Source organism: Bombina bombina, chromosome 3 (assembly GCF_027579735.1).
Source record: "Bombina bombina isolate aBomBom1 chromosome 3, aBomBom1.pri, whole genome shotgun sequence".
In the NCBI taxonomy this organism is placed as follows: Eukaryota; Metazoa; Chordata; class Amphibia; order Anura; family Bombinatoridae; genus Bombina; species Bombina bombina.
In genome coordinates this window covers 193,253,567-193,277,479 of record NC_069501.1, presented here as the reverse complement: position 1 = coordinate 193,277,479, position 23,913 = coordinate 193,253,567, and the positions used below count along the sequence as shown (strand labels likewise).

At 40.2% G+C, this 23,913-nt stretch overlaps 1 protein-coding gene across 1 annotated transcript; it reads right to left on the bottom strand.

Moving 5' to 3' along the window:
- Window positions 1-8,318: 8,318 nt before the first annotated feature.
- Window positions 8,319-10,083, bottom strand: LOC128651557 (Golgi phosphoprotein 3-like). Its single transcript, XM_053704579.1, has one exon. The coding sequence runs from the start codon at window positions 9,968-9,970 to the stop codon at window positions 9,098-9,100; it is 873 nt and encodes a 290-aa protein (XP_053560554.1). The 5' UTR covers window positions 9,971-10,083; the 3' UTR covers window positions 8,319-9,097.
- Between the last annotated feature and the right edge of the window lie 13,830 nt (window positions 10,084-23,913).

Genomic DNA, 23,913 nt, shown 5'->3' with positions numbered 1-23,913 from the left:
ACTTCTCCAGTTTAGCGTATAATCTGTGAGGAAATGAATGTTGCTTCTCATTTCTATGTTCATGGAAGCGTCGGTCTAGCTGTGTGACTAACAGGATCAATTCTTCCAAGGAGGTAGGTATTCCAACTCTGGCTAGTTCATCTTTTAGGGTCTCAGATAAACCCAACCGATATTGTTCTATTAGTCCCTTCTCATTGTAGCCTGTATCGGGAGTCAACTCCTGGAAGTCTGTGGTATAGTCTTTCACGAGTCTTCTTCCCTGCTGAAGGGAACGGATGGTAGTGCGAGCAGTGGAAGGTCTCAGAGGAACATTATATAAGGTACGCATGGCTGCAGCAAAGGGCTCCCAGGAATCCAGCAATGGGCTGCTAGTGTGTAAAAGCTGGTGGGCCCAGCAATCGAAAGTCAGGGCAGACAGCAGGCAAGCGAAGAAAAAGGACAATCCGAAGTCAGGAACCAGGAAATTTGTATAACGGAATCAGCCATTCTACCGCAACGGCATGTTCGCTGCAAAACTCAGCAGCGAAAAGGAGAAGGGAAGACAGTCGCAGGCCGGCAATAGGAGGCCCGGGAGGCAAAGACCATTACCGCACCTCTTCTAGGATGCCACCGGAAGCCAGGAGTGGGTAAGTGTCCGGCCGTGCCGTGACAACAACTATCATTACAAAAAATAACAAAACGAAATTATTCAAAATAATAAAAATTATTCCTAATCTAATATTCCATTTAAAAAAAAAACACCCCAAAATAAAAAACCCTAATCTATAATAAACTACCAATAGCCCTTAAAATGGCCTTTTGTGGTGCATTGCCCTAAAGTTAACAGCTTATTTGCCAATAAATTAAAACGAATACCCCCTAAACATTACAAACCCCCACCTCCCACCCCCCAATATAAAAAAAATCTCCCCCAACCCCCCAAAAACTACCCATTGCCCTGAAAAGGGCATTTGTATGGGCATTGCCCTTAAAATGGCATTCAGCTCTTTTACAGGCCATTAAAAATAAAAAGTCCTAATTTTTTTAAAAAAAAAAAAACTAAAAAAAACTAACATAAACCCCAAAATCTGTAAATACAATTAATGAAGTCTGGACATCCATCTTCTTCCCGGAGGTGAAGTGGTGATTTGAACAGCCAATAGGATTTAAGCAGTTCTCATCCTTTTGGCTGATTTTAATTTTCCAGCCAATAGGAATGCAAGGGTACCCCAATATAAAAGGGGTACCTTGCATTCAATCTTCAGTGTGTGGCAGACGTTCACATAGAGAGGACCTTCATGTTGGATTGATGGACCTCCGCCTCCGCGCATCCACCGACTGCTCCACCTCCACCATGAAGATAGAAGATGACAATCCCACAATGGGTGAAGATGGAGCCACATGAATGAAGATGTTCTGCTGCGGGAAAGAAGATGGATGTCCAGACTTCATCAATCGTGAGTACCGAATTTGGGATTAGTGTTAGGTTTTGTCTTTTGTTTGGGGGGCTTTAGATTAGGGCTTTTATTTTTAATGGGCTGTTAAAGAGCTGAATGCCCTTTTTAAGGGAAATGCCCATACAAATGCCGTTTTCGAGCAATGGGTAGATTAATTTTTTTTTTATATATTTTTTTTAATTTGGGGGGTGGGGGGGTTGTAATGTTAGGGGGTATTTGTTTTAATTTATTGGCACAAGAGCTGTTAACTTTAGGGAAATGCCCTACAAAAGGTCCTTAGGATTAGGGGGGGGTTTATTTTGGGGTGGGTTTTATTTTTTTTTAAATGGGGGTATTAGAATAGGAATTATTTTTATTATTTTGGATAATTTTGTTTATTTTTTGTAATGGTAGTTTTTTTATTTTTTGTAATGTTAGGTTTTATTATTTTTAGTAACGTTAGTTTTTTTTATAACAAGTAATGTAGTTTTTTTTTTAGTTTAAGCTTAGGTTTTATTTTTATTTCACAGGTAAGCTTGTATTTATTTTAACTAGGTAGTTAGTAAATAGTAATATTGTAACTAGCTTAGGTATTATTTTTATTTCACAGGTAAGTTTGTATTTATTTTTAAATAGGTAGTTAGTAATTGTAACTTTAATTTAAGTCTATTTAATTATGTTAACATTAGGGGGTGTAAAGGTTTAGGGGTTAATAGTTTAATTTAGGTAGTTGCGATGTGGGGGGACGGCGGTTTAGAGGATAACATTTTTATTTAGTGTTGGGGGATGGCGGTTTAGGGGTTAATAGGTTTAGTTAGTGTTGGCGATGTGGGGGGACGGTGGTTTAGGAGTTAATAGGATTATTTAGTGTTTGCTATGTGGGGAGACGGTGGTTTAAAGGTTAATATGTTTATTTAGTGTTTTATTTAATATTGGCGACGTGGGAGGAGGGCGGTTTAGGGGTTAATAGGTTTATTTAGTGTTGGCGATGTGGGGGGCGCCGGTTTAGGAGTTAATAGCTTTATTTAGTGTTGGTGACGTGGGGAGACGGTGGTTTAGATTAGAACAATGAAAAATTCTGAATATGACTAAAGAATGGATCCGAAAATTCGGAAACCAATTTATTCGTTCTCTGAATGTTTTGGGGATTTTAGTTACGCTGCCGATTTGGAAATTCATCCGTCTGAAAACTAATTTGGCCAAAATGAATTGCACATGTCTAATCTTCAATAAGCTAGTAGAAAACCAACACACCAACCGATGCAGAGTAAACCCAAGATAAAACATCTTTACTGCCTTAGTTTCAGCTGGTTTGGTGAATTTATATATTGATAAATAAAAACATACCATTCTGAGTAGTTTAGGCTATTTGTTACAAATAATTTTATAAATTAAAAACACTTTCATAAAATATCAAAGTGGAATAATCAAGCATGAAGTGTTTTAATTTTTTTATAAATAATTAATTTGAAAGGAACATTTATTGTTTTCAAAAGTGAGCTAAGTTTGAGTTGCCTTTTTTTAAAAAGGAATAGGATGTTTGGTAACTCAAATAAATGTGATAAGATGATGCTAAGTTTTATAAATACACAAATAAATATAATTGATCACTGCCAGTGATACATAAATTATATCCTCAATATTTATAGTGCCAAGAAATATAATTTGATAGTGAAAATAAATGCACAATTCAAGCTGGTGATCCAAAGCTCTCTCAACTCTTTTAAGATTATCTAACAAGTTTTGCCAGTATTTAAATGTGAATTTTAGCTTGAGAGCTGTTTAAAAAGCTGTGATGTGAAGGAGAGACACAAAAGTCTCAATTTAATGTCCCTTAAGACTTTGCATGATTTCTGTGCATGCTGGCTTTGTCATCAGGCACTAGGTATACTATAACCCGTCCCTAGTTATTTTACAGCTAGATATATCTGAAATCTCCTCATACCTCAAAAAGAAAAGAAACCATATAAAGTGCAAAACTGTAATCCCCTTGTTAATCAAGTAAAGAATCCAGATTGCTGTTGACATTTTGCTTAGCTACATCTAGGTTAGTTACTTTTTGTAAAAGAATAACACCTAGGTGCAGTATATTCTGCAGTATGCAGGATATTCAAAAAAACTTCATACCAAAAGTAAAAATGCACTAAAAATTAGTAAGCTATTTTAATGCTAAGCAATTTGTATTAATAATACTGTAATGTTGTAATGGCTACTCTCAGGAACTGCACCACTCTGAGAAACTGCGCCACTCTCAGGAACTGCACCACTCTCAGGAACTGTGACACTCTCAGGAACTGTGCCACTCTGAAGAACTGTGCCACTCTAAGGAACTGTAACACTCTGGGAAACTGTACCACTCTGAGGAACTGCGCCACTCTCGAGAACTGCGCCACTCTCGAGAAATGCACCACTCTCGAGAACTGTGCCACTCTCGAGAACTGTGCCACTCTCAGAAACTGTGCCATTCTCAGAAACTGCACCACTCTCAGGAACTGTGCCACTCTCAGGAACTGTGCCACTCTCAGGAATAGTGCCACTCTTGAGATTTGTGCCATTCTTAGGAACTGTGCCACTCTCAGGAACTGTGCCACTCTTAGGAACTGTGCCACTCACAGGAACTGTGTCACTGTTGGGAACTGTGCCACTCTCGGGAACTGTGCCACTCTTTACTGTTCCTTTATGAAAGTCTCAAACATGCTAATTTCTGGACTTCGGATATTGCGACCACTCTAGCTTCCTCTCCTCGCTCACAAAATAACCTGAAGCTACGCTAAAGCCAAAGGTGCACTAAGAATACTTCACATTTTTATGTTCTTCAGTAGTTTTATTTAGGAGTATTTGTATTTTGGAGCACAAAATAGTGCAGAGGCAGATAATAATTTAATGTTGTTTTCGGCACATTAGCTTCAGTGGTATTTACCCAAATTGTGTCCGTCAGAACCATTAAAATCATTTATGCTTCACTGTTCCTTTAAATTAATTTATTAAACAACGAAATGCATTTTAAGAAAAAAATTACTAAATGCGACACACATACACAAACAGTAGATAACAGACTAGCCAGGAAATGCTAATGTCAATAGTGTACACAAGAGTCCACAACAACCTGGGGCTCATGTCCTTAAAAATCAATGGTTCCTTCCAATTTAAAATAATTTTACCAACCAGCATGACATGTAGTTATAAAGGCTTTCCCAGAAACAAAAAATAGTCCACCTTAAATAAACCATAGGCATAGCTAATTTTATTTAGCAGCAATAAGTTTATAAAATCTTGCAGTTAACTGGGTAAGTTGTCTGTAGGTCTTTTTAAACCTGTTCCTATTCATTGATTGGCTAAATTTGTTCAACTTAAAATTTCAAGACACTTAGGGCTCGTTTCCATTGAGCCGTAATTCAGTTTACGTGCACTTGAAAACCGTTTAATATGCTGTCAGAAGCAATATCGTTTATCAACTGTTTCCAATGTCGTGTTATACCTTAATATCGACAGCCGGACTTCGGCTGCCGAAAAGATCTTTGCGTCCCATAGAAAGTAATAAAAGCCGTTAATCTATAAATTATACCAGGTTTCCAATGAAAGCGCTAAACGTTAATACACTGTCGGAGGCTCTCGATACATTGAGAAATATTATACCCAGCTCAACTAGGGCCTAGATATAGAGTTCGGCGGTAGCCGTGAAAACCAGCGTTAGAGGCTCCTAACGCTGGTTTTAGGCTACCGCCGGTATTTGGAGTCAGTGATTAAAGGGTCTAACGCTCACTTTTCAGCCGCGATTTTTCCATACCGCAGATCCCCTTACGTCAATTGCGTATCCTATCTTTTCAATGGGATCTTTCTAACGCCGGTATTTAGAGTCGTTTCTGAAGTGAGCGTTAGAGCTCTAACGACAAAACTCCAGCCGCCGGAAAAAAACAGGAGTTAAGAGCTTTCTGGGCTAACGCCGGTTCATAAAGCTCTTAACTACTGTACCCTAAAGTACACTAACACCCATAAACTACCTATGTACCCCTAAACCGAGGTCCCCCCACATCGCCGCCACTCGATTAAAATTTTTTAACCCCTAATCTTCCGACCGCCACCTACGTTATACTTATGTACCCCTAATCTGCTGCCCCTAACCCCGCCGACCCCTGTATTACATTTATTAACCCCTAACCTGCCCCCCCACAACGTCGCCGCCAGCTACTTACAATAATTAACCCCTAATCTGCCGACCGCAAAGCGCCGCCACCTACGTTATCCTTATGTACCCCTAATCTGCTGCCCCTAACACCGCCGACCCCTATATTATATTTATTAACCCCTAATCTGCCCCCCTCAACGTCGCCGACACCTGCCTACACTTATTAACCCCTAATCTGCTGAGCGGACCTGAGCGCTACTATAATAAAGTTATTAACCCCTAATCCGCCTCACTAACCCTATCATAAATAGTATTAACCCCTAATCTGCCCTCCCTAACATCGCCGACACCTAACTTCAATTATTAACCCCTAATCTGATGACCGGAGCTCACCGCTACTATAATAAATGGATTAACCCCTAAAGCTAAGTCTAACCCTAACACTAACACCCCCCTAACTTAAATATAATTTACATCTAACGAAATTAATTAACTCTTATTAAATAAATTATTCCTATTTAAAGCTAAATACTTACCTATAAAATACATCCTAATATAGCTACAATATAAATTATAATTACATTGTAGCTATTTTAGGATTAATATTTATTTTACAGGCAACTTGGTAATTATTTTAACCAGGTACAATAGCTATTAAATAGTTAAGAACTATTTAATAGTTACCTAGTTAAAATAATTACAAAATTACCTGTAAAATAAGTCCTAACCTAAGTTATAATTAAACCTAACACTACCCTATCAATAAATTAATTAAATAAACTACCTACAATTACCTACAATTAACCTAACACTACACTATCAATAAATAAATTAAATACAATTGCTACAAATAACTACAATTACATAAACTAACTAAAGTACAAAAAATAAAAAAGAACTAAGTTACAAAAAATAAAAAAATATTTACCAACATAAGAAAAATATTACAACAATTTTAAACTAATTACACCTACTCTAAGCCCCCTAATAAAATAACAAAGACCCCCAAAATAAAAAATTCCCTACCCTATTCTAAATTAATAAATGTAAAAGCTCTTTTACCTTACCAGCCCTGAACAGGGCCCTTTGCGGGGCATGCCCCAAGAAAATCAGCTCTTTTGCCTGTAAAAAAAAACATACAATACCCCCCTCCAACATTACAACCCACCACCCACATACCCCTAATCTAACCCAAACCCCCCTTAAATAAACCTAACACTAAGCCCCTGAAGATCTTCCTACCTTGTCTTCACCATCCAGGTATCACCGATCCATCCTGGCATCCGGTGCTGAAGAGGTCCAGAAGAGGCTCCAAAGTCTTCCTCCTATCCGGCAAGAAGAGGACATCCGGACCGGCAAACATCTTCTCCAAGCGGCATCTTCGATCTTCTTCCATCCGGTGCGGAGCGGGTCCATCTTGAAGCAGCCGACGCGGATCCATCCTCTTCTTCCGTTATCTCCCGACGAATGACGGTTCCTTTAAGGGACGTCATCCAAGATGGCGTCCCTCGAATTCCGATTGGCTGATAGGATTCTATCAGCCAATCGGAATTAAGGTAGGAATATTCTGATTGGCTGATGGAATCAGCCAATCAGAATCAAGTTCAATCCTATTGGCTGATCCAATCAGCCAATCAGATTGACCTCGCATTCTATTGGCTGTTCCGATCAGCCAATAGAATGCGAGCTCAATCTGATTGGCTGATTGGATCAGCCAATCGGATTGAACTTGATTCTGATTGGCTGATTCCATCAGCCAATCAGAATATTCCTACCTTAATTCCGATTGGCTGATAGAATCCTATCAGCCAATCGGAATTCGAGGGACGCCATCTTGGATGACGTCCCTTAAAGGAACCGTCATTTGTCGGGAGACAACGGAAGAAGAGGATGGATCCACGTCGGCTGCTTCAAGATGGACCCGCTCCGCACCGGATGGAAGAAGATCGAAGATGCCGCTTGGAGAAGATGTTTGCCGGTCCGGATGTCCTCTTCTTGCCGGATAGGAGGAAGACTTTGGAGCCTCTTCTGGACCTCTTCAGCACCGGATGCCAGGACGGATTGGTGATACCTGGATGGTGAAGACAAGGTAGGAAGATCTTCAGGGGCTTAGTGTTAGGTTTATTTAAGGGGGGTTTGGGTTAGATTAGGGGTATGTGGGTGGTGGGTTGTAATGTTGGAGGGGGGTATTGTATGTTTTTTTTTTTTTTTTTTTTTTTTTTTTCAGGCACTTTAAAGATCATCATTTATTTACTTATAATAAAAAGCTAGTATACAGATATGAGGGAATCTGATCATTGCAAAGAGTTACTCAACATTTTTGCTCTCTGTATTCGAAGAAAAAAAAAATGTTAGTGCTTTGTCTATAAAGTTCCACCATCATCCCTTCTTGTGCTGTATGGCCCTGCAAAATGACTTAAATGTGCTTAAGACCTTCTGACACTCATCTGGATGATTTATATAAGCTATATACAGAATAAATTGAACAAAAATAGAGTGACAAGCAGCAATATAGAAGAAAAACATGAATTGTCAACAAGATCAAACAGTGATAACCTGCATAATTTTATATATAAAAATGAAATCTCAGTTTAGTGTTTTATAGAAACTTTGTAATTGTTTGAGCTGGTTATTACTTGCCAACATATGCATGCAACATCTCATAGGTGCGATTGCGTCCGAGGCTAAACAGACAAAGACAGGCCTGGAAAAATAACTTATTAGTACATAAAAACTAAGACAAACAAAAACCCACAAATACAAAATGGCTGAACAGCTCATGTTTGAAAGCATTTATAAGTGAATGACATTTCATGATATCTTAAGTTGGGATCTAAACATTATGGACTTGTTGAATCTAATATAGGGTGCAACTGAAAAGTCTCAAATAACTTTGCAAGGAGAGAAAATGATTATTACTATACAACAGATACTATTTACATTTAATGGAATGTTCATCATCCCAAGATGGCTTTCAAACACCATAGGATCTTTCAACACTATACTATTGTTAACATTTAAAATTAGTTAGTTGAAGTGTATATGGACTATACAGAAACAAGAAGCAAATAATGAGCAGCTTTAAAAAAAAAACCAAAAAAAACACAATTATTAAAATTGCTATAACAAGCATTGACTGGAGACTGTAAAAAGTAATGTAGACAGGAAAAAGCAGTTATAAACTTTGGTGATTCAAAGGCTTTTTTTTTTTGTAACGTTCTCTCTGAAAAAGTCTGCAAATCCTAACTGCTGCACAAGCACTTGAGGCAAGCTCATCAAGCTATGGATAAATGTGCCTTGCTACCAGCTAAAGAAAATAAACCCTTCAATAGCTAGAATACAAGTTTACAAGTTAAGGAGTAATGGAATGCCAATATGGCAATAAAAACTTCTCTTTCAACAGGAAGGTTTTTTCGTACCAGCAGCATCCTGCATACAGACACAAATTAATGTCCTCTGAGCTGATTAAAAAATAAGCAAAAAAGGTACAAATTACCAAAAATATCAAGCAGAAACAACTGGATTTACATAAAATGAGCACTCCAGTCCACTGTATTTACTTGGTAAAGGTAGCTACCACGGCCCAAAGGATTTCATTAGCATTTGCCTTTGTACACTCAACTTCTGGGTCTAGATCAAGCAGTTGCCGCACTCTCTTCATGGCCAAGTCGTATTGATCATCCAAAAGGGGAGCAAATGCATTCTCAATGACGTCGGAAGAATGGGCTAGGTAGATAAGGGCCAGCAAACGTTTGTCCATACGATGAGGATCTTTCACCCATTTGTCAAGAACTGCTTCCTGTACTTTCTTGATGAGACGCTGCTTGATATTATTATTGGTGAGAGGATGTGTGGTCATGTCAAAGAGAAGAAAGTTTTGCTTTTCTGTTGTCAAAACACCCTTTTCTACAAGGTTTTTAGCTAAACGTTCACGCACATTTCTTAACTGGTAGTGTAGTTTCAATGGATTCCATGTCTCTCCACTGAGGAGTTCAATCCAACTTTGTACAGTCTCTGGAGCTGGGGTTTCCTTTATATGCTTTAAGGCTTCATCAAGCATAACATCTCCCGTTGGGGCGTCAGATTTACAAATTACCTTTCTTGAGAGTAGACTTTTGCGTCTCATACCAACAGCTTCAAGAGTAATTCTGCCCCTAAATGCCAGTTCAATTAACATACAACCACGTAAGCCAGCAGAAATGCAATCATTCCAAAATGATGTATATCCCTCCCTGTCCTTCAGCCCCAACAGCAACACTTCCTCCATCAGGGTAAGCCTGGCCTCCTTGTCCCCGGCCCTCTCGTCCTCGTCCTGCTCCTCATGGCCCTTGTCCTCATCCTCCCCCTCAGCTGCTCTCTCCCTGTCATTCCGGGAGGCCTCCGTGCGCCGCTGCACCAGCCCGGAGCTGCGCTGGGTAAGAGTGGTCATGATACGGCAGGATTACAACGGACAGCAGCGGGGCTCTATGTGCACAGCAGGGATTGGGGAGGGCTATCTGCCGCCCCGAGCAGAGCTCATGAGGCCGAGCTACCCTGCGCCTTAGTCCGCTTTACCCCTTTAGCTTGTTACAGCTATCCGCAGGAGGCAGCGAGAAGGTGCTCTGCCAAGATGGCGGCTCTCGCTCTGTATGTTTTTTTTTACAGGCAAAAGAGCTGATTTTCTTGGGGCATGCCCCGCAAAGGGCCCTGTTCAGGGCTGGTAAGGTAAAAGAGCTTTTAACTCTATTAATTTAGAATAGGGTAGGGCATTTTTTATTTTGGGGGTCTTTGTTATTTTATTAGGGGGCTTAGAGTAGGTGTAATTAGTTTAAAATTGTTGTAATATTTTTCTTATGTTGGTAAATATTTTTTTATTTTTTGTAACTTAGTTCTTTTTTATTTTTTGTACTTTAGTTAGTTTATGTAATTGTAGTTATTTGTAGCAATTGTATTTAATTTATTTATTGATAGTGTAGTGTTAGGTTAATTGTAGGTAATTGTAGGTAGTTTATTTAATTAATTTATTGATAGGGTAGTGTTAGGTTTAATTATAACTTAGGTTAGGACTTATTTTACAGGTAATTTTGTTATTATTTTAACTAGGTAACTATTAAATAGTTCTTAACTATTTAATAGCTATTGTACCTGGTTAAAATAATTACCAAGTTGCCTGTAAAATAAATATTAATCCTAAAATAGCTACAATGTAATTATAATTTATATTGTAGCTATATTAGGATTTATTTTACAGGTAAGTATTTAGCTTTAAATAGGAATAATTTATTTAATAAGAGTTAATTAATTTCGTTAGATGTAAATTATATTTAAGTTAGGGGGGTGTTAGTGTTAGGGTTAGACTTAGCTTTAGGGGTTAATCCATTTATTATAGTAGCGATGAGCTCCGGTCGTCAGATTAGGGGTTAATAATTGAAGTTAGGTGTCGGCGATGTTAGGGAGGGCAGATTAGGGGTTAATACTATTTATGATAGGGTTAGTGAGGCGGATTAGGAGTTAATAACTTTATTATAGTAGCGCTCAGGTCCGCTCGGCAGATTAGGGGTTAATTATTGTAAGTAGCTGGCGGCGACGTTGTGGGGGGCAGATTAGGGGTTAATAAATATAATATAGGGGTCGGCGGTGTTAGGGGCAGCAGATTAGGGGTACATAGGGATAACGTAGGTTGCGGCGGTGTACAGAGCGGAAGATTAGGGGTTAATAATAATATGCAGGGGTCAGCGATAGCGGGGGCGGCAGATTAGGGGTTAATAAGTGTAAGGTTAGGGGTGTTTAGACTCGGGGTACATGTTAGAGTGTTAGGTGCAGACGTAGGAAGTGTTTCCCCATAGGAAACAATGGGGCTGCGTTAGGAGCTGAACGCTGCTTTTTTCCAGGTGTTAGGTTTTTTTTCAGCTCAAACAGCCCCATTGTTTCCTATGGGGGAATCGTGCACGAGCACGTTTTTGAGGCTGGCCGCGTCCGTAAGCAACTCTGGTATCGAGAGTTGCATTTGCGGTAAAAATGCTCTACGCTTCTTTTTTGGAGCCTAACGCAGCATTTGTTTGAACTCTCTATACCAGAGTTAATTTTATGCTGCGGCCAGAAAAAAGCCTGCGGAGCGTTAACAGCCCATCTACCGCCAAACTCCAAATCTAGGCCTCTGTGTGATGGAGAAAAAAAAGGAGCTTTTTGAGGCCTGTTTCTCATTGAAATTGCAAATCACAAAAACATTTATGAGTGTTTCAATGTACAGATAACATTATTTATGCTACATTTATTGGTCCGATGTATAGGAATATTTGCACCCATGTTTTCATAGAAATATCAATATGTATGTACATAGAAAAATATATGCAAGCATATGTCACCTTTTCAAGATGCAACCTTTGCTCAGGGATGCTATAAATATTCTCAATACATATAGAAATATAATTATATCTAATAATAATAATAATCTTTGCCTACATGTATATATGTATGATAATTGTATACACATCTTTGACCTATATAAACCATATAATTATATTTGATTTTTTTTTAAATATATATGTTCTTGCAAAATAATGCAATCAAATATTTGTGTTATGTCACTTTAAATTAAAGGGATAGTGTATTCACAATTAAACATTTAGGAATCAGATAAATCATTCAATTCCAATCAACTTACATATGTACTCATAATCAATTTAATTTTGTTATGTTTCTTATTTTAATCATGTATTTAAGTTTAGGAGCTGTTCCATTTAATCTTCAGCACCTGTGTTGCACTTGCTGATTGTTGCCTACATTTAGACAACAATCATCAAGTGCTCCCCATGTGCAGAATCAAAATGGGTAGATTCCTAAGCTAACATTCCTGTTTTACAAAATTACAGATGATAATGAAGTTAAATAGATTATAGGAGTACATATTTAAGTATATAAATACTGCATGTTCTGATTCATGAGTTTAATTTTGAATAGACTATCCCTATAAAAAATATGTCAGATGCTCATTTCAAGGAGACAAATCCAGATATAATATAATCCTTAAAATAAAGATACATTATCAATACATACAATCCCCTGAGATTGCACACTTGAATGGTATGTTACCTGATAGAAAATAATATAGAAAAATAAGTAAAAGGAAATAAGTTGTTTATCATGAAGATGAGTTTTATTATTACAGATTTACCCTCATTCAAATGTAATTTTCAATATGAAAATCATTGAACATATTTATTCAATACAAAACGATGACACATTAAAGTATAATGTGGCATAGTACTATTATTTATAAAAAATATGTAATATGTCTGCTAAAGCAGAGGATACATTTGCAATATTTAGAATATTAACCAAAATACATAAGTGCTAAATATTACGTACTTCAAGAGATTTGAAGTATTGTCTTTAACATGGAGTTATTGAATTTAAAAGTGCATTGTGCATTGGTCCCAGGGAGAGTCTGTGTCTGTTCATATAATGTCAATTAAAATGTATTAATAACCTCTATATCATGGCAATCACATATATGTTGTGCATACATCAGTGCTTAAATATCATAGAGATACATTTATCTAATTATTCTAAATATTTAATAATATTCTTGACAAAAAGGAGTGCATTAGTCATGATAGGTATTAGTCATGATTAGTGATGTTGCGAATAGTTTGCCGGCGAATAGTTCCCGGCGAACATAGCATGTTCGCCTTCGCCGCCGACGGCGAACATATGCAATGTTCGGTCCGCCCCCTATTCCTCATCATTGAGTAAATTTTGACCCTATACCTCACAGTCAGAAGACACATTCCAGCCAATCAGCAGCAGACCCTCCCTCCCAGACCCTCCCACCTCCTGGACAGCATCCATTTTAGATTCATTCAGAAGCTGCATTCTTAGTGAGAGGAGGGACAGTGTAGCTTCTGCTGATTTAATAGGGAAATCGATAGCTAGGCTAGTGTATTCAGTGTCCACTACAGTCCTGAAGGAATCATCTGATCTCTGCTGTAAGGACAGCACCCCAAAAAGCCCTTTTTAGGGCTAGAACATCAGTCTGCTTTTTTTTTTTTTTCCTGTGTAATCTAATTGCAGTTGTCTGCCTGCCAGAGTGTGTGTCAGGCTCACAGCGTATACTATGCCCACTTGCCCAGTGCCACCACTCATATCTGGTGTAACAGTAGTGTACATTTAAAAAAAAAAAAAACTTTTTTGACTGTGAAATAATAGTAGACAGCTGCCAGTACCCAAGATGGCCGCCAATAAGGCAGATGGAGAGGGTTAGAGAGCTGTTTTGGGGGGATCAGGGAGGTTGGGGGCTAAGGGGGGATGCTACACCACAGCATATTTAATATGCTATAAAAAAATTTAAAAACCTTTTATTTTAGTACTGGCAGACTTTCTGCCAGTACTTAAGATGGCAGGGACAATTGTGGGGTGGGGGAGGGAAGGGAGCTGTTTGGGAGGGGTCAGGGGGTCTGATGTGTCAGGTGGGAGGCTGATCTCTACACTAAAGCTAAAATTAACCCTGCAAGCTCCCTACAAACTACCTAATTAACCCCTTCACTGCTAGCCATAATACACGTGTGATGCGCAGCAGCATTTAGCGGCCTTCTAATTACCAGAAACGCCAAAGTCATATATGTCTGATATTTCTGAACAAAGGGGATCCCAGAGAAGCATTTACAACCATTTGTGCCATAATTGCACAAGCTGTTTGTAAATAATTTCAGTGAGAAACCTAAAATTGCAAAAAAATATAAGTTTTTTTTAAATTTGATCGCATTTGGCGGTGAAATAGTGGCATGAAATATACCAAAATGGGCCTAGATCAATACTTTGGGTTGTCTACTACACTACACTTAAGCTAAAATTAACTCTACAAGCTGCCTACATGCTCCCTAATTAACCCCTTCACTGCTGGGCATAAAACACGTGTGGTGCGCAGTGGCATTTAGCAGCCTTCTAATTACCAAAAAGCAACGCCAAAGCCATATAAGTCTGCTATTTCTGAACAAAGGGGATCCCAGAGAAGCATTTACAACCATTTATGCCATAATTGCATAAGTTGTTTGTAAATAATTTCTGTGAGAAACCTAAAGTTTGTGAAAAAGTGAACAATTTTTTTTTATTTGATCGCATTTGGCGGTGAAATGGTGGCATTAAATATACCAAAATGGGATTTCCGGTGGGTGGGGCGACTGGAGAGTAGCACGATAACGGAGCTCCATGCCTTTGAGCTCAACATTTGTTTAAACTGTGCTCTCCCGGTCGCCCCCGCAATATCTTCTTGCCAGATAGGCAGCGGAATACAACGTGGACCTTTCTTGCCCGAAAACGGCACCCGCGCAGGACCCTGATATCAGTCCTGGCCCACGGAAGGCAGAGGCGCAGGCAGAGGCGCGAACAATCGCCATCTTGGACAGCGCTCCGCATCGGTCCCTGGGGTAAGAAAAAGTGACAGCTTCCCCCACATAACATCACACTGCCCACAGAAAGCTCTATGTGACTGGGCAGACCTCAGGCAAGCTGCCATAATAATTTGCTGTGACGCAGCTACACCTCAAGGCCCTCATGCTACCAACTTTGGGTTCAAATCACTCTCCCAGTAACCTGAATGGAAATAGAGGGGCTCATGCTACACACCACTCTGTTGCTCCTTGACTGAAACAAGCACAGAGGCAAAACAGATCACTATAAAGCACCATTTTTGGAACACCTGCTGCCTTACAAATCCTTCTTCTTTCCTCCTTTTCAAGCTTTGTATCGCAGGCTGCTTTATGTGCTGGAGGGGAGATAAGCTGGTAACCCTATTAGAAACCTTTATTGTCTAGAAGCAGGCTTATGCTATACCTATTTACCCTGTTTGGACCAAGTGTGGGTTGGAATGCTTGGGACTAGAGACTGTTGTATACCATTGAATTGAGCTGTGGCCCATACTAGACTGGATGCATTTTGTGGTCAACAATATCTTAGCTGCAGCAAAGTTTAAGAACGCTATTGCATTCAAAGAAGGAAAAAAACCATACACCTATTTTTGAGTCCTTTTTTTTTTCTGCTCTATGAAAGTTAACGACTACTTTAAAAGGCTGTCTCCGCCTCTAACAGACAATATGAGTCACAGATCCAGGACACATGACAAAAAACTCAAAAATTCTACGGAAACACCTGCATCTAGCTCCGCAACCTCAGATGGTGAAAACACACCTATTGGTGATCACAGCTCCCTACTACAAGAGCTTAAAGCTTTTTTCTTACCGAAGATGGATTCGCTACAAGCTGGCGTAGACACTCTGACAAGCGAGGTAAGAGCATTCTCCACATGTCTCACGTCTGCAGAGCATAGAATCTCAGAGGTTGAAGATCGCCAACAAGAATCGGCAGGATCAATAAAGAACCTCTTAAAACAGAATCAATACTTGCTAGACAAATTAGAGGATTTGGAGAACCGCAGCCGCAGAAATAATCTGCGGGTAGTGGGTGTACCAGAAACTGTTAGAGATAAGGATTTACTGGACTTTGCTGCATCTACTCTCCCCAGACTGCTGGGAATGTCATCTGACTATTTACCAATAGACATTGAGCGGTCACATCGTATGGGCCCAGACAGACATCTGGGTAACTCCAAAGATAAGCCTCGCCAAGTCATCTTTTAAATGCCTGAATTATCAGGATAAGCTAGCCATGTTGAGAGCCTACAGAACCACTAAAGAGCTTAAGTATGAAGACCGCCGTCTCTTGTTATTCCAGGATTTCTCAGTTGAAGTAACTAGACGGCGAAAAGACTTTGCTCCACTTTGCTCACAGCTACATGAACAGGGTCATCAGGTTACCCTCCTATACCCGGCCAAGTTGAAACTCCAAACGAACTCAGGAACCAAGATTTTTCACTCCCCTGCCGCAGCACAGGCCTACCTGGCTTCAGAGAGAAGACAAGATGCGGGTTGATGCTGTTTCACCACGGATTTGTATTGTTTCTATTATGTCCCTTTTTTTCTTCTTCTCTCTTATTTTCAATCTCTATAGCAATATAACATAAAAAATGTATGCAAATTTAAATACATTGATGCCAGCGCAGGCCCCTTGGACATTATTCCTTATATTGAATTTGGAAAATCTGTTGTATATTATGTTGTATTTTTTGTTGTGTCATGCATTTAAGGTTTTTTTAAGTGTCAGTTTTACACCAGACGTGAACAGGCCAGTCCCACCTCATGGCCCACATAGGCCGAACACACTGTATTGTCAAGGTTTCTATTGTTGCTGCTGTTACAGTTATGTCAGATTTATTCACTATTGTTCCACCCTCACCACCGCCCCAAAAATGTCTTGCCCTGGCGGGGGCGCCCCTAGGGTGTCCAAGCTCTCTTATATACCCTGCTCCTTTTCAGTGAGACTGCACGAGCCTATGTTCCCCGTGGAGGCGCTCCCGCCCTGTGTACAAATAGCCTTCATGTTACTCAGCCATGCTCAGACCCCTGCAAGGCCTTGCCACCCAAGAAAAGTCTGCACATTGTGTACACTTTATTTGCCACACAATTATATTGACAAAACAGCAATGATCTACTATAATAGAAGTACAAGTGAGGTACACCCCCAGAAACACGAGACACTTAGCATAATGCAAGCCTATAACTCCATGCTCAGGGATGGGGAACGATGGGATATCTGTATCATTATGTCTAAAGATGTGTTGTTTTTTTCTCTTATTAGCCTTTCCGCTTTCTGAAGTTGCTGATCAGAATGTAACCTGGGTGTCAGTCCTCTCACCCCCCACAGACTGCGTACATCGGCTGTCTTCTCTACGATACCGCCTAACTGTGAGTTTTTCTACAACTTTGACCTCTCTTTCCAGGTTGTGTTGCTGTGTGGTGCCCGTCCTCTTCTTTCTCACTCAGGGGAATCACATGTTTATCCTCCTACTTGCCAGACCTTGTATACTCCCACACAATAACTTAGCTACACTTTTCACACTTAGCGCTCCATGACTACACAGCTTAAGGTGGTCTCGTGGAATGTGGGGGGAATCACCTCACCCGCAAAGAGAAGCATGATTATTCAGCACTTACAAACACTACATGCAGATATAGCTTTACTTCAGGAGACTAAACTATCCACAGAGGAACATGAAAAATTTAAAATCCGCTGGGTGGGACAGATTCTCTTCTCCCCTACAGAGGGCAGGAAAAGAGGAGTGGCCATTCTGGTCAGGAAGGGTCTCCCAGTTTCATTCTCAAAGATAGAGATAGATCAGAAGGGCAGATTTATATTAGCCTTATTACAAATTAACTCTATCAACTACACCATCTGTAATGTTTATGGTCCCAACAAGTATAGTCCTGTTTTTTGGACGACACTATCAGCTAAAATAATTACTAATAATGCTCCCATAATTCTAGGGGGGGATTTTAATTTGGTTCAGGCGTTGCCCCTAGATAGGTTCAAGGATCCCGCCACAGCATCCACTTCCAAAACGGGTACATCCAGATATAAAAGAGAAGTGAAATTGATTAAATCCTTTAAAGACACACTAGACCTGGTAGAAATATGGAGGACGCAAAATCCGATTAGCAGAGATTACACTTGTTTATCTAGAACACATAATACTCTTTCACGAATTGATTACTTCTTAACTTCATCCACCCTATCACCTCAAATCCACCATGCTACTATAGGTCCGATCACAATCTCGGATCACGATTAGTCTAGTATTCCAGACACTGCCTAACAAACCCCCCAAGAAGACATGGAGATTTCCAACTTATTTATATAACAATATTGATTTCCGTCAGCACCTTAAATCATCTTGGATCCATTATGCATCAGATAATGCCCAGCATAGTGTTGACCCAAATTTATTCTGGCACGCCTCAAAGGCGGTGATGCGAGGACACATCACCTCCTTCACAGCCCATCACAACAAAACTCTTAAAAGGATAGATAATGAATTCCTCTCTAGACTTAACGAGGCATATAATACATATTTGAATGACACCACACCAATATCTAAGCAGAATTATTATGACCTTAAGCAATCCCGAGATACCTTCCTGGCCCAACAGAACAACACCTTTCACATACATAGACAGGGCAGGTACTTCAGACATGGCAATAGATCAGGTAAACTTCTGGCAGACTTGGTCAAGCTATATAGACCGAAATCCTACATCATAGCTATTAAGTCTCACTGTCGCATAACTTCGATGCCCACGGACATTATGACAGAATTTGTAAACTATTACACTAATCTATACGCTAGTCAACCGGTTAACATGGAGGCAAAAGGGCATTTCTGGGGTTCCATAAAAATCCCCAAGATAACGACCGAGCAAAAATCCCTACTTAACGCCAAAATACAAACACGCGAGGTGATTAAAGCCATACGTAACGCCAAACTTGGGAAGGCAGCTGGCCCTGATGGGCTACCATCAGAGTTTTACAAAATCCTAGGCGAAGAAATAGCGCCTACTTTATCATCCCTATACTCGGCTTACATGGAGGGTACCACAGGAATAGATAGTAGATTCACTGACGCAAATATTTGCCTCCTACTCAAACCAGATAGAGAGCCTACCCTTACATCATCGTACCGACCAATCTCACTTCTGAATGGGGATTATAAGATATTAACAAAAATTTTAGCAGATAGGCTAGCGATGGCTTTGCCCTCAATTGTCCACCCAGATCAGACTGGATTTGTTAAGTATCGCTCCTCAGTAACAAATATTAGGAAAACATTAGCAATCATATCCCATTACTGGTATAACACCCATTCTCCTAAACCTCCCACACTGCCAGATGCATGCCTCTTAGCACTAGACGCTGAGAAGGCATTTGATAGGGTTGAATGGGACCATTTACACACTTCTTTAACAAAATTTTACATTACCGGTAACTTCCCAGGCCTCCTTCATAGAATATACAATGCTCCTAGGGCCTCCCTGATCATAAATGGTGAGCGTTCCCCCTCATTTGAACTGCAAAGAGGCACGAGACAGGAGTGTCCCCTCTCCCCCTTATTATTCGACCTGGCCATAGAGCCCTTAGCATGCTACATCAGGCAAAATTGTGAAGGGTTAAAGTTACTGGACCATACACAACATTTGTCATTATACGCTGATGACCTACTACTATTTATAGGAAATCCTAATGCCAACCTACAGCCAGTTTTAAACATAATCGAGAGATTCGGCACATTTACTGGATACAGAATAAACATTGACAAATCGGAGGTTGTATGGCTACAAAACAAACAGAATATCCCATTACAGCACACAGGACTCAAAATTACAGAGGGCTCACTTAAGTACCTAGGTATACAACTACATGTAAATCCTAATAAACTATATCACCTCAACCTCAAAGAAACGGTTCAAAACATCAAAGTCTTACTTTTGGGTTGGGCAAAGCTACCAATAGCTCTCTCAGGCAGGATCCACCTCTTTAAGATGGTTGCACTGCCTAAACTTTTATATCCCCTACAGATGTTGCCACTGCTTCTTACACGACAGGATGCCAACACACTACAAACTGCTCTGGGACAGTTTATCTGGAGATGGAAAAAACATAGGATAGGGAAGAATTACCTGATGATGCCAACGAATAGGGGCGGTCTTCATCTCCCTAATATTGTATGGTACAATTGGGCTACCTTAGCAAAACTAATTCTCGACTGGCTAGTTAGTGATAATCATTTCACGGTCCCTGTCCTGGAACAGCGTCTTATTGCCCCGATACATCTTGTATTTCTCCCCCATGCGGACATGTCCTCGCTGCCACCACATATACAGAGCCATATTCTTTACAGGGACTCTTTGAGAGCATGGGCCAAACTTTGCAGATTTTGGGGGGGTGGATAAGTCGGTGAGTAAATATTTACCAATCCAAGGGAATCTATGGTTTCTTCCTGGTTATACTACAGAAGCCTTTCGGTTATGGCAGGAGAAACACCTCACTACACTTAGGCAGTTGTATAACCCTGTAACCTTGGAAATCCTATCCTTTCAGGAATTACAAAACACGTAGGCCCTCCCCAGCACTCACAAATTCGCATATTTTCAGTGTAGACACTACATAAATAAATTGAAATCAGATGGCTTACTTACCAGGGACGCATCTAATATAGATAAGCTTTGCATATTGGCAAGACAAGGGTCTTATAAACTCACGCATATATACAACCTCTTGCTCCTCCATCTTGAAGACACTGCCATGCAAAAGATATTATCTAAATGGTCTGGATACGATATCCTAACGGTAGACAAACCTTTGATCGAAGATAGCTTAGATAAAATACAGGCCATAACTATTTCCTCCACCCTACGAGAATCCCATTTAAAAATACTACAGCAAGCTTACATAACACCCGGTCTTCGTTCTAAATGGGTACCGGGGGCAAGGAATATGTGCACCAAGTGCAGCTTTGTGGCACCAGATTGGATACATCTTCTGTGGAACTGCCCTAAATTGAAAGGTTATTGGCAGAAAATATCTTACTGGCTGGCCAAGGTCACCAAACTGCGGGTCACACTCTCTGCACAACATATAATATTCTTAGTATCCACAAATGAGAGACTTAATTCAGACACCTTTATCTCCACAGTTATCACACTGGCAAAACAGCACATCTTGGCAGGTTGGGCCAGCAATAAGTCTCCTCCATTCCAAAAACTAATCAGGAACATACATACTCAGATGTTAGTTGAGCAAGCAGATACAAAGGGAGACCCTGAGAAAAGAATTAAACGTTTTCTCCACAAATGGGAAACATATCTACGGTATTTGCCAGAAGCAGTTACAGAAAGGGTTATTTTCCCATTTCGGAATAGCCTATATATCCTAAATGAAAATCTGAGGGGTAATTGGTGCTTCCCAAATAGTGAAACCTAGACAAGCGATACTTGTGTATGAATGTTCTGCTGACTGAACTCTTACCTATCTTAAGATGTTTCTGATGCTGGCCTGCGGGGGGCAATCTGGACGCACTCTGGGTAAGTTAAGTTGAATTAAATAGTTTTACTGTTTTATTTTGTTTTCTTTTTTGTCTATCTTTCTTTCTTCCTTTCTTCCATAAATGTTAAAAAAGAGATCCAGGCCGCTTCATGAAGGACATTTCAACTAAAAGCTGACAGAACTCAGGGTCATGGTATCTTATTATAATACAGCTTGGGAAGTATTATTGTTGATATGTTTGCATTGTGTGTTTAAATATTGTAAGCTACTGTATTCCCATATATTTAATGCCACCCTTCTTGCTGTTGTAACTAATCACAAAGTATTTGCACTACTTGAAATAACTGTGTTGTAAGTAAAATGGATCTTTATATTATAAATAAAGTTATTAAAAAAAATATATACCAAAATGGGCCTAGATCAATACTTTGGGTTGTCTACTACACTACACTTAAGCTAAAATTAACTCTACAAGCTCCCTACATGCTCCCTAATTAACCCCTTCACTGCTGGGCATAAAACACGTGTGGTGCGCAGTGGCATTTAGCAGCCTTCTAATTACCAAAAAGCAACGCCAAAGCCATATAAGTCTGCTATAATGGCATGTCTGGCACACAGTGTTGGGGCAAGCGTCCATCTGACCACTGATACCTGGTCTGCAAAGCATGGTCAGGGCAGGTATATCACCTACACTGCGCACTGTGAAGCGGGCGTAACCCTTACACTACCTGATCGATACAACATCATACCTGATGTTTTAAAGCACATTATTCCAAACAATTTAGGAATGTTAGGTGATTTATGCCCTTTATAGATTAAAACCAGACTCTGTACTTTTCCATGGGAGTTTTGCCATGGATCCCCCTCCGGGATGCCACAGTCTAGTTGTTAGTCCCCTTGAAACAACTTTTCCATCACTATTGTGGCCAGAAAGAGTCCCTGTGGGTTTTAAAATTCGCCTGCCTATTGAAGTCTATGGCGGATCGCCCGGTTCGCAAACTTTTGCGGACGTTCGCGTTTGCCATTCGCGAACCTAAAAATTTGGGTTCGCGAATGGCAAACATCACTAGTCATGATAGGAATAGGTTTCAGATATTACATTCCACATATGACTATAAGAATGAATGTGAGGTATTTGGCCATGTCAACAGGAAGAAGTATTTATTTTTCAACTCTTCTACAACTGGATAACCCTTATTAGCTTCATCTGAAGGAGCAAACAACATATGCTTGTGGAATATAAATTATAACATTTACACATGCCACGTTGACTGATCTTAGATAGCATATACTGTATTGATTTCAGACACCTATCCCCAAGTATTCTTAAATGGCATAATATTCTCGATAAAAGGACACATACATTTATTAACAATGTACACCTGCAAATTAATTGACATCATGTGAAATCAAAATGAATAAAGGTGTGAATTTTTAGCAAATAAACAGCTATTAGAATAATATTAAGATATATTTTCAAATTTGGATTAGAAAAATGTATGCATATTTATGAGATGGAAATCGCACTTAAAAAAGTGCTTTAGTGCAAAGATTAGATATGATATAACTTGGGGGGGGGGAATAATATTACTTAATTCTTGCGGCGGGATTTTGACTTTAAATGAGAGAAACTTGGGGGGGAAGTGTGGCGTCTTGTGCGACGCCCACCAGCTGAATGTGAGGCTAATAGGATTCAGGGTCCTGCAGGGAGATGACGGAGGATGCACGCGAGCCTCTCCACTGCCTCTGCCAGGCGGACGAGTGAGGCATTATGCATGTCCATTTGGCTCTGTATCCTCCTGAAAGTCTGCTGCTGCTGGAGCCTGGACACCCTAAGCTCTCTATGAATCATCTTCAGCAGATCATCCTGCTGGGACTGTGCCGGACCCTGTTGTAGAGTTGGTGTCTCAGGAACCAATTGTTGGATGGTTCCAGGGGTGTCTCTCCGTATTGGTGATTGGGAGGTTGTCTGTGATGGCACTGTTGGTAAAGCATTGGTGGGTGCAGTGGGTGGTGGTGTGGATTCCTGTTGTGCCACAGGAGGGGGAGGCATATAGTACAGATGATGCAGATCTGTATTGCTGCTGTGGTGGGTGCATCATCTGCTGCGGAGGATGATGATGATGTTGTGGGGGGTGCATCATCTGCTGCTGAGGATGATGATGTTGTGGGGGGTGCATAATCTGCTGCGGTGGGTGCAGATGTGGGGGGTGCCATTTGTTGCTGCGAAGTATGGATGAACTGCCAGTGTTGAGGAGGATGAGTCTGCTGGGGTTCAGAACCCAGAACATGATATGTTGTCTCTGAGGTAGATGGAGAAGGGCCTGATACATCCTCCACCTCATATGCCCTGGGCTGCTGCCTTCTAGGAGGCTTATAAAGTGTCACCATAAACATCCTCATCCCCCTCAGTGAATGCAGGAACATCCTGCTGTGGTGTTGGTGCTGCTTCATACTCCTGTT

Excerpts from the sequence above, each read along its gene's own strand:
- LOC128651557 (XM_053704579.1), bottom strand. The coding sequence starts at position 9,970 with ATGACCACTCTTACCCAGCGCAGCTCCGGGCTGGTGCAGCGGCGCACG.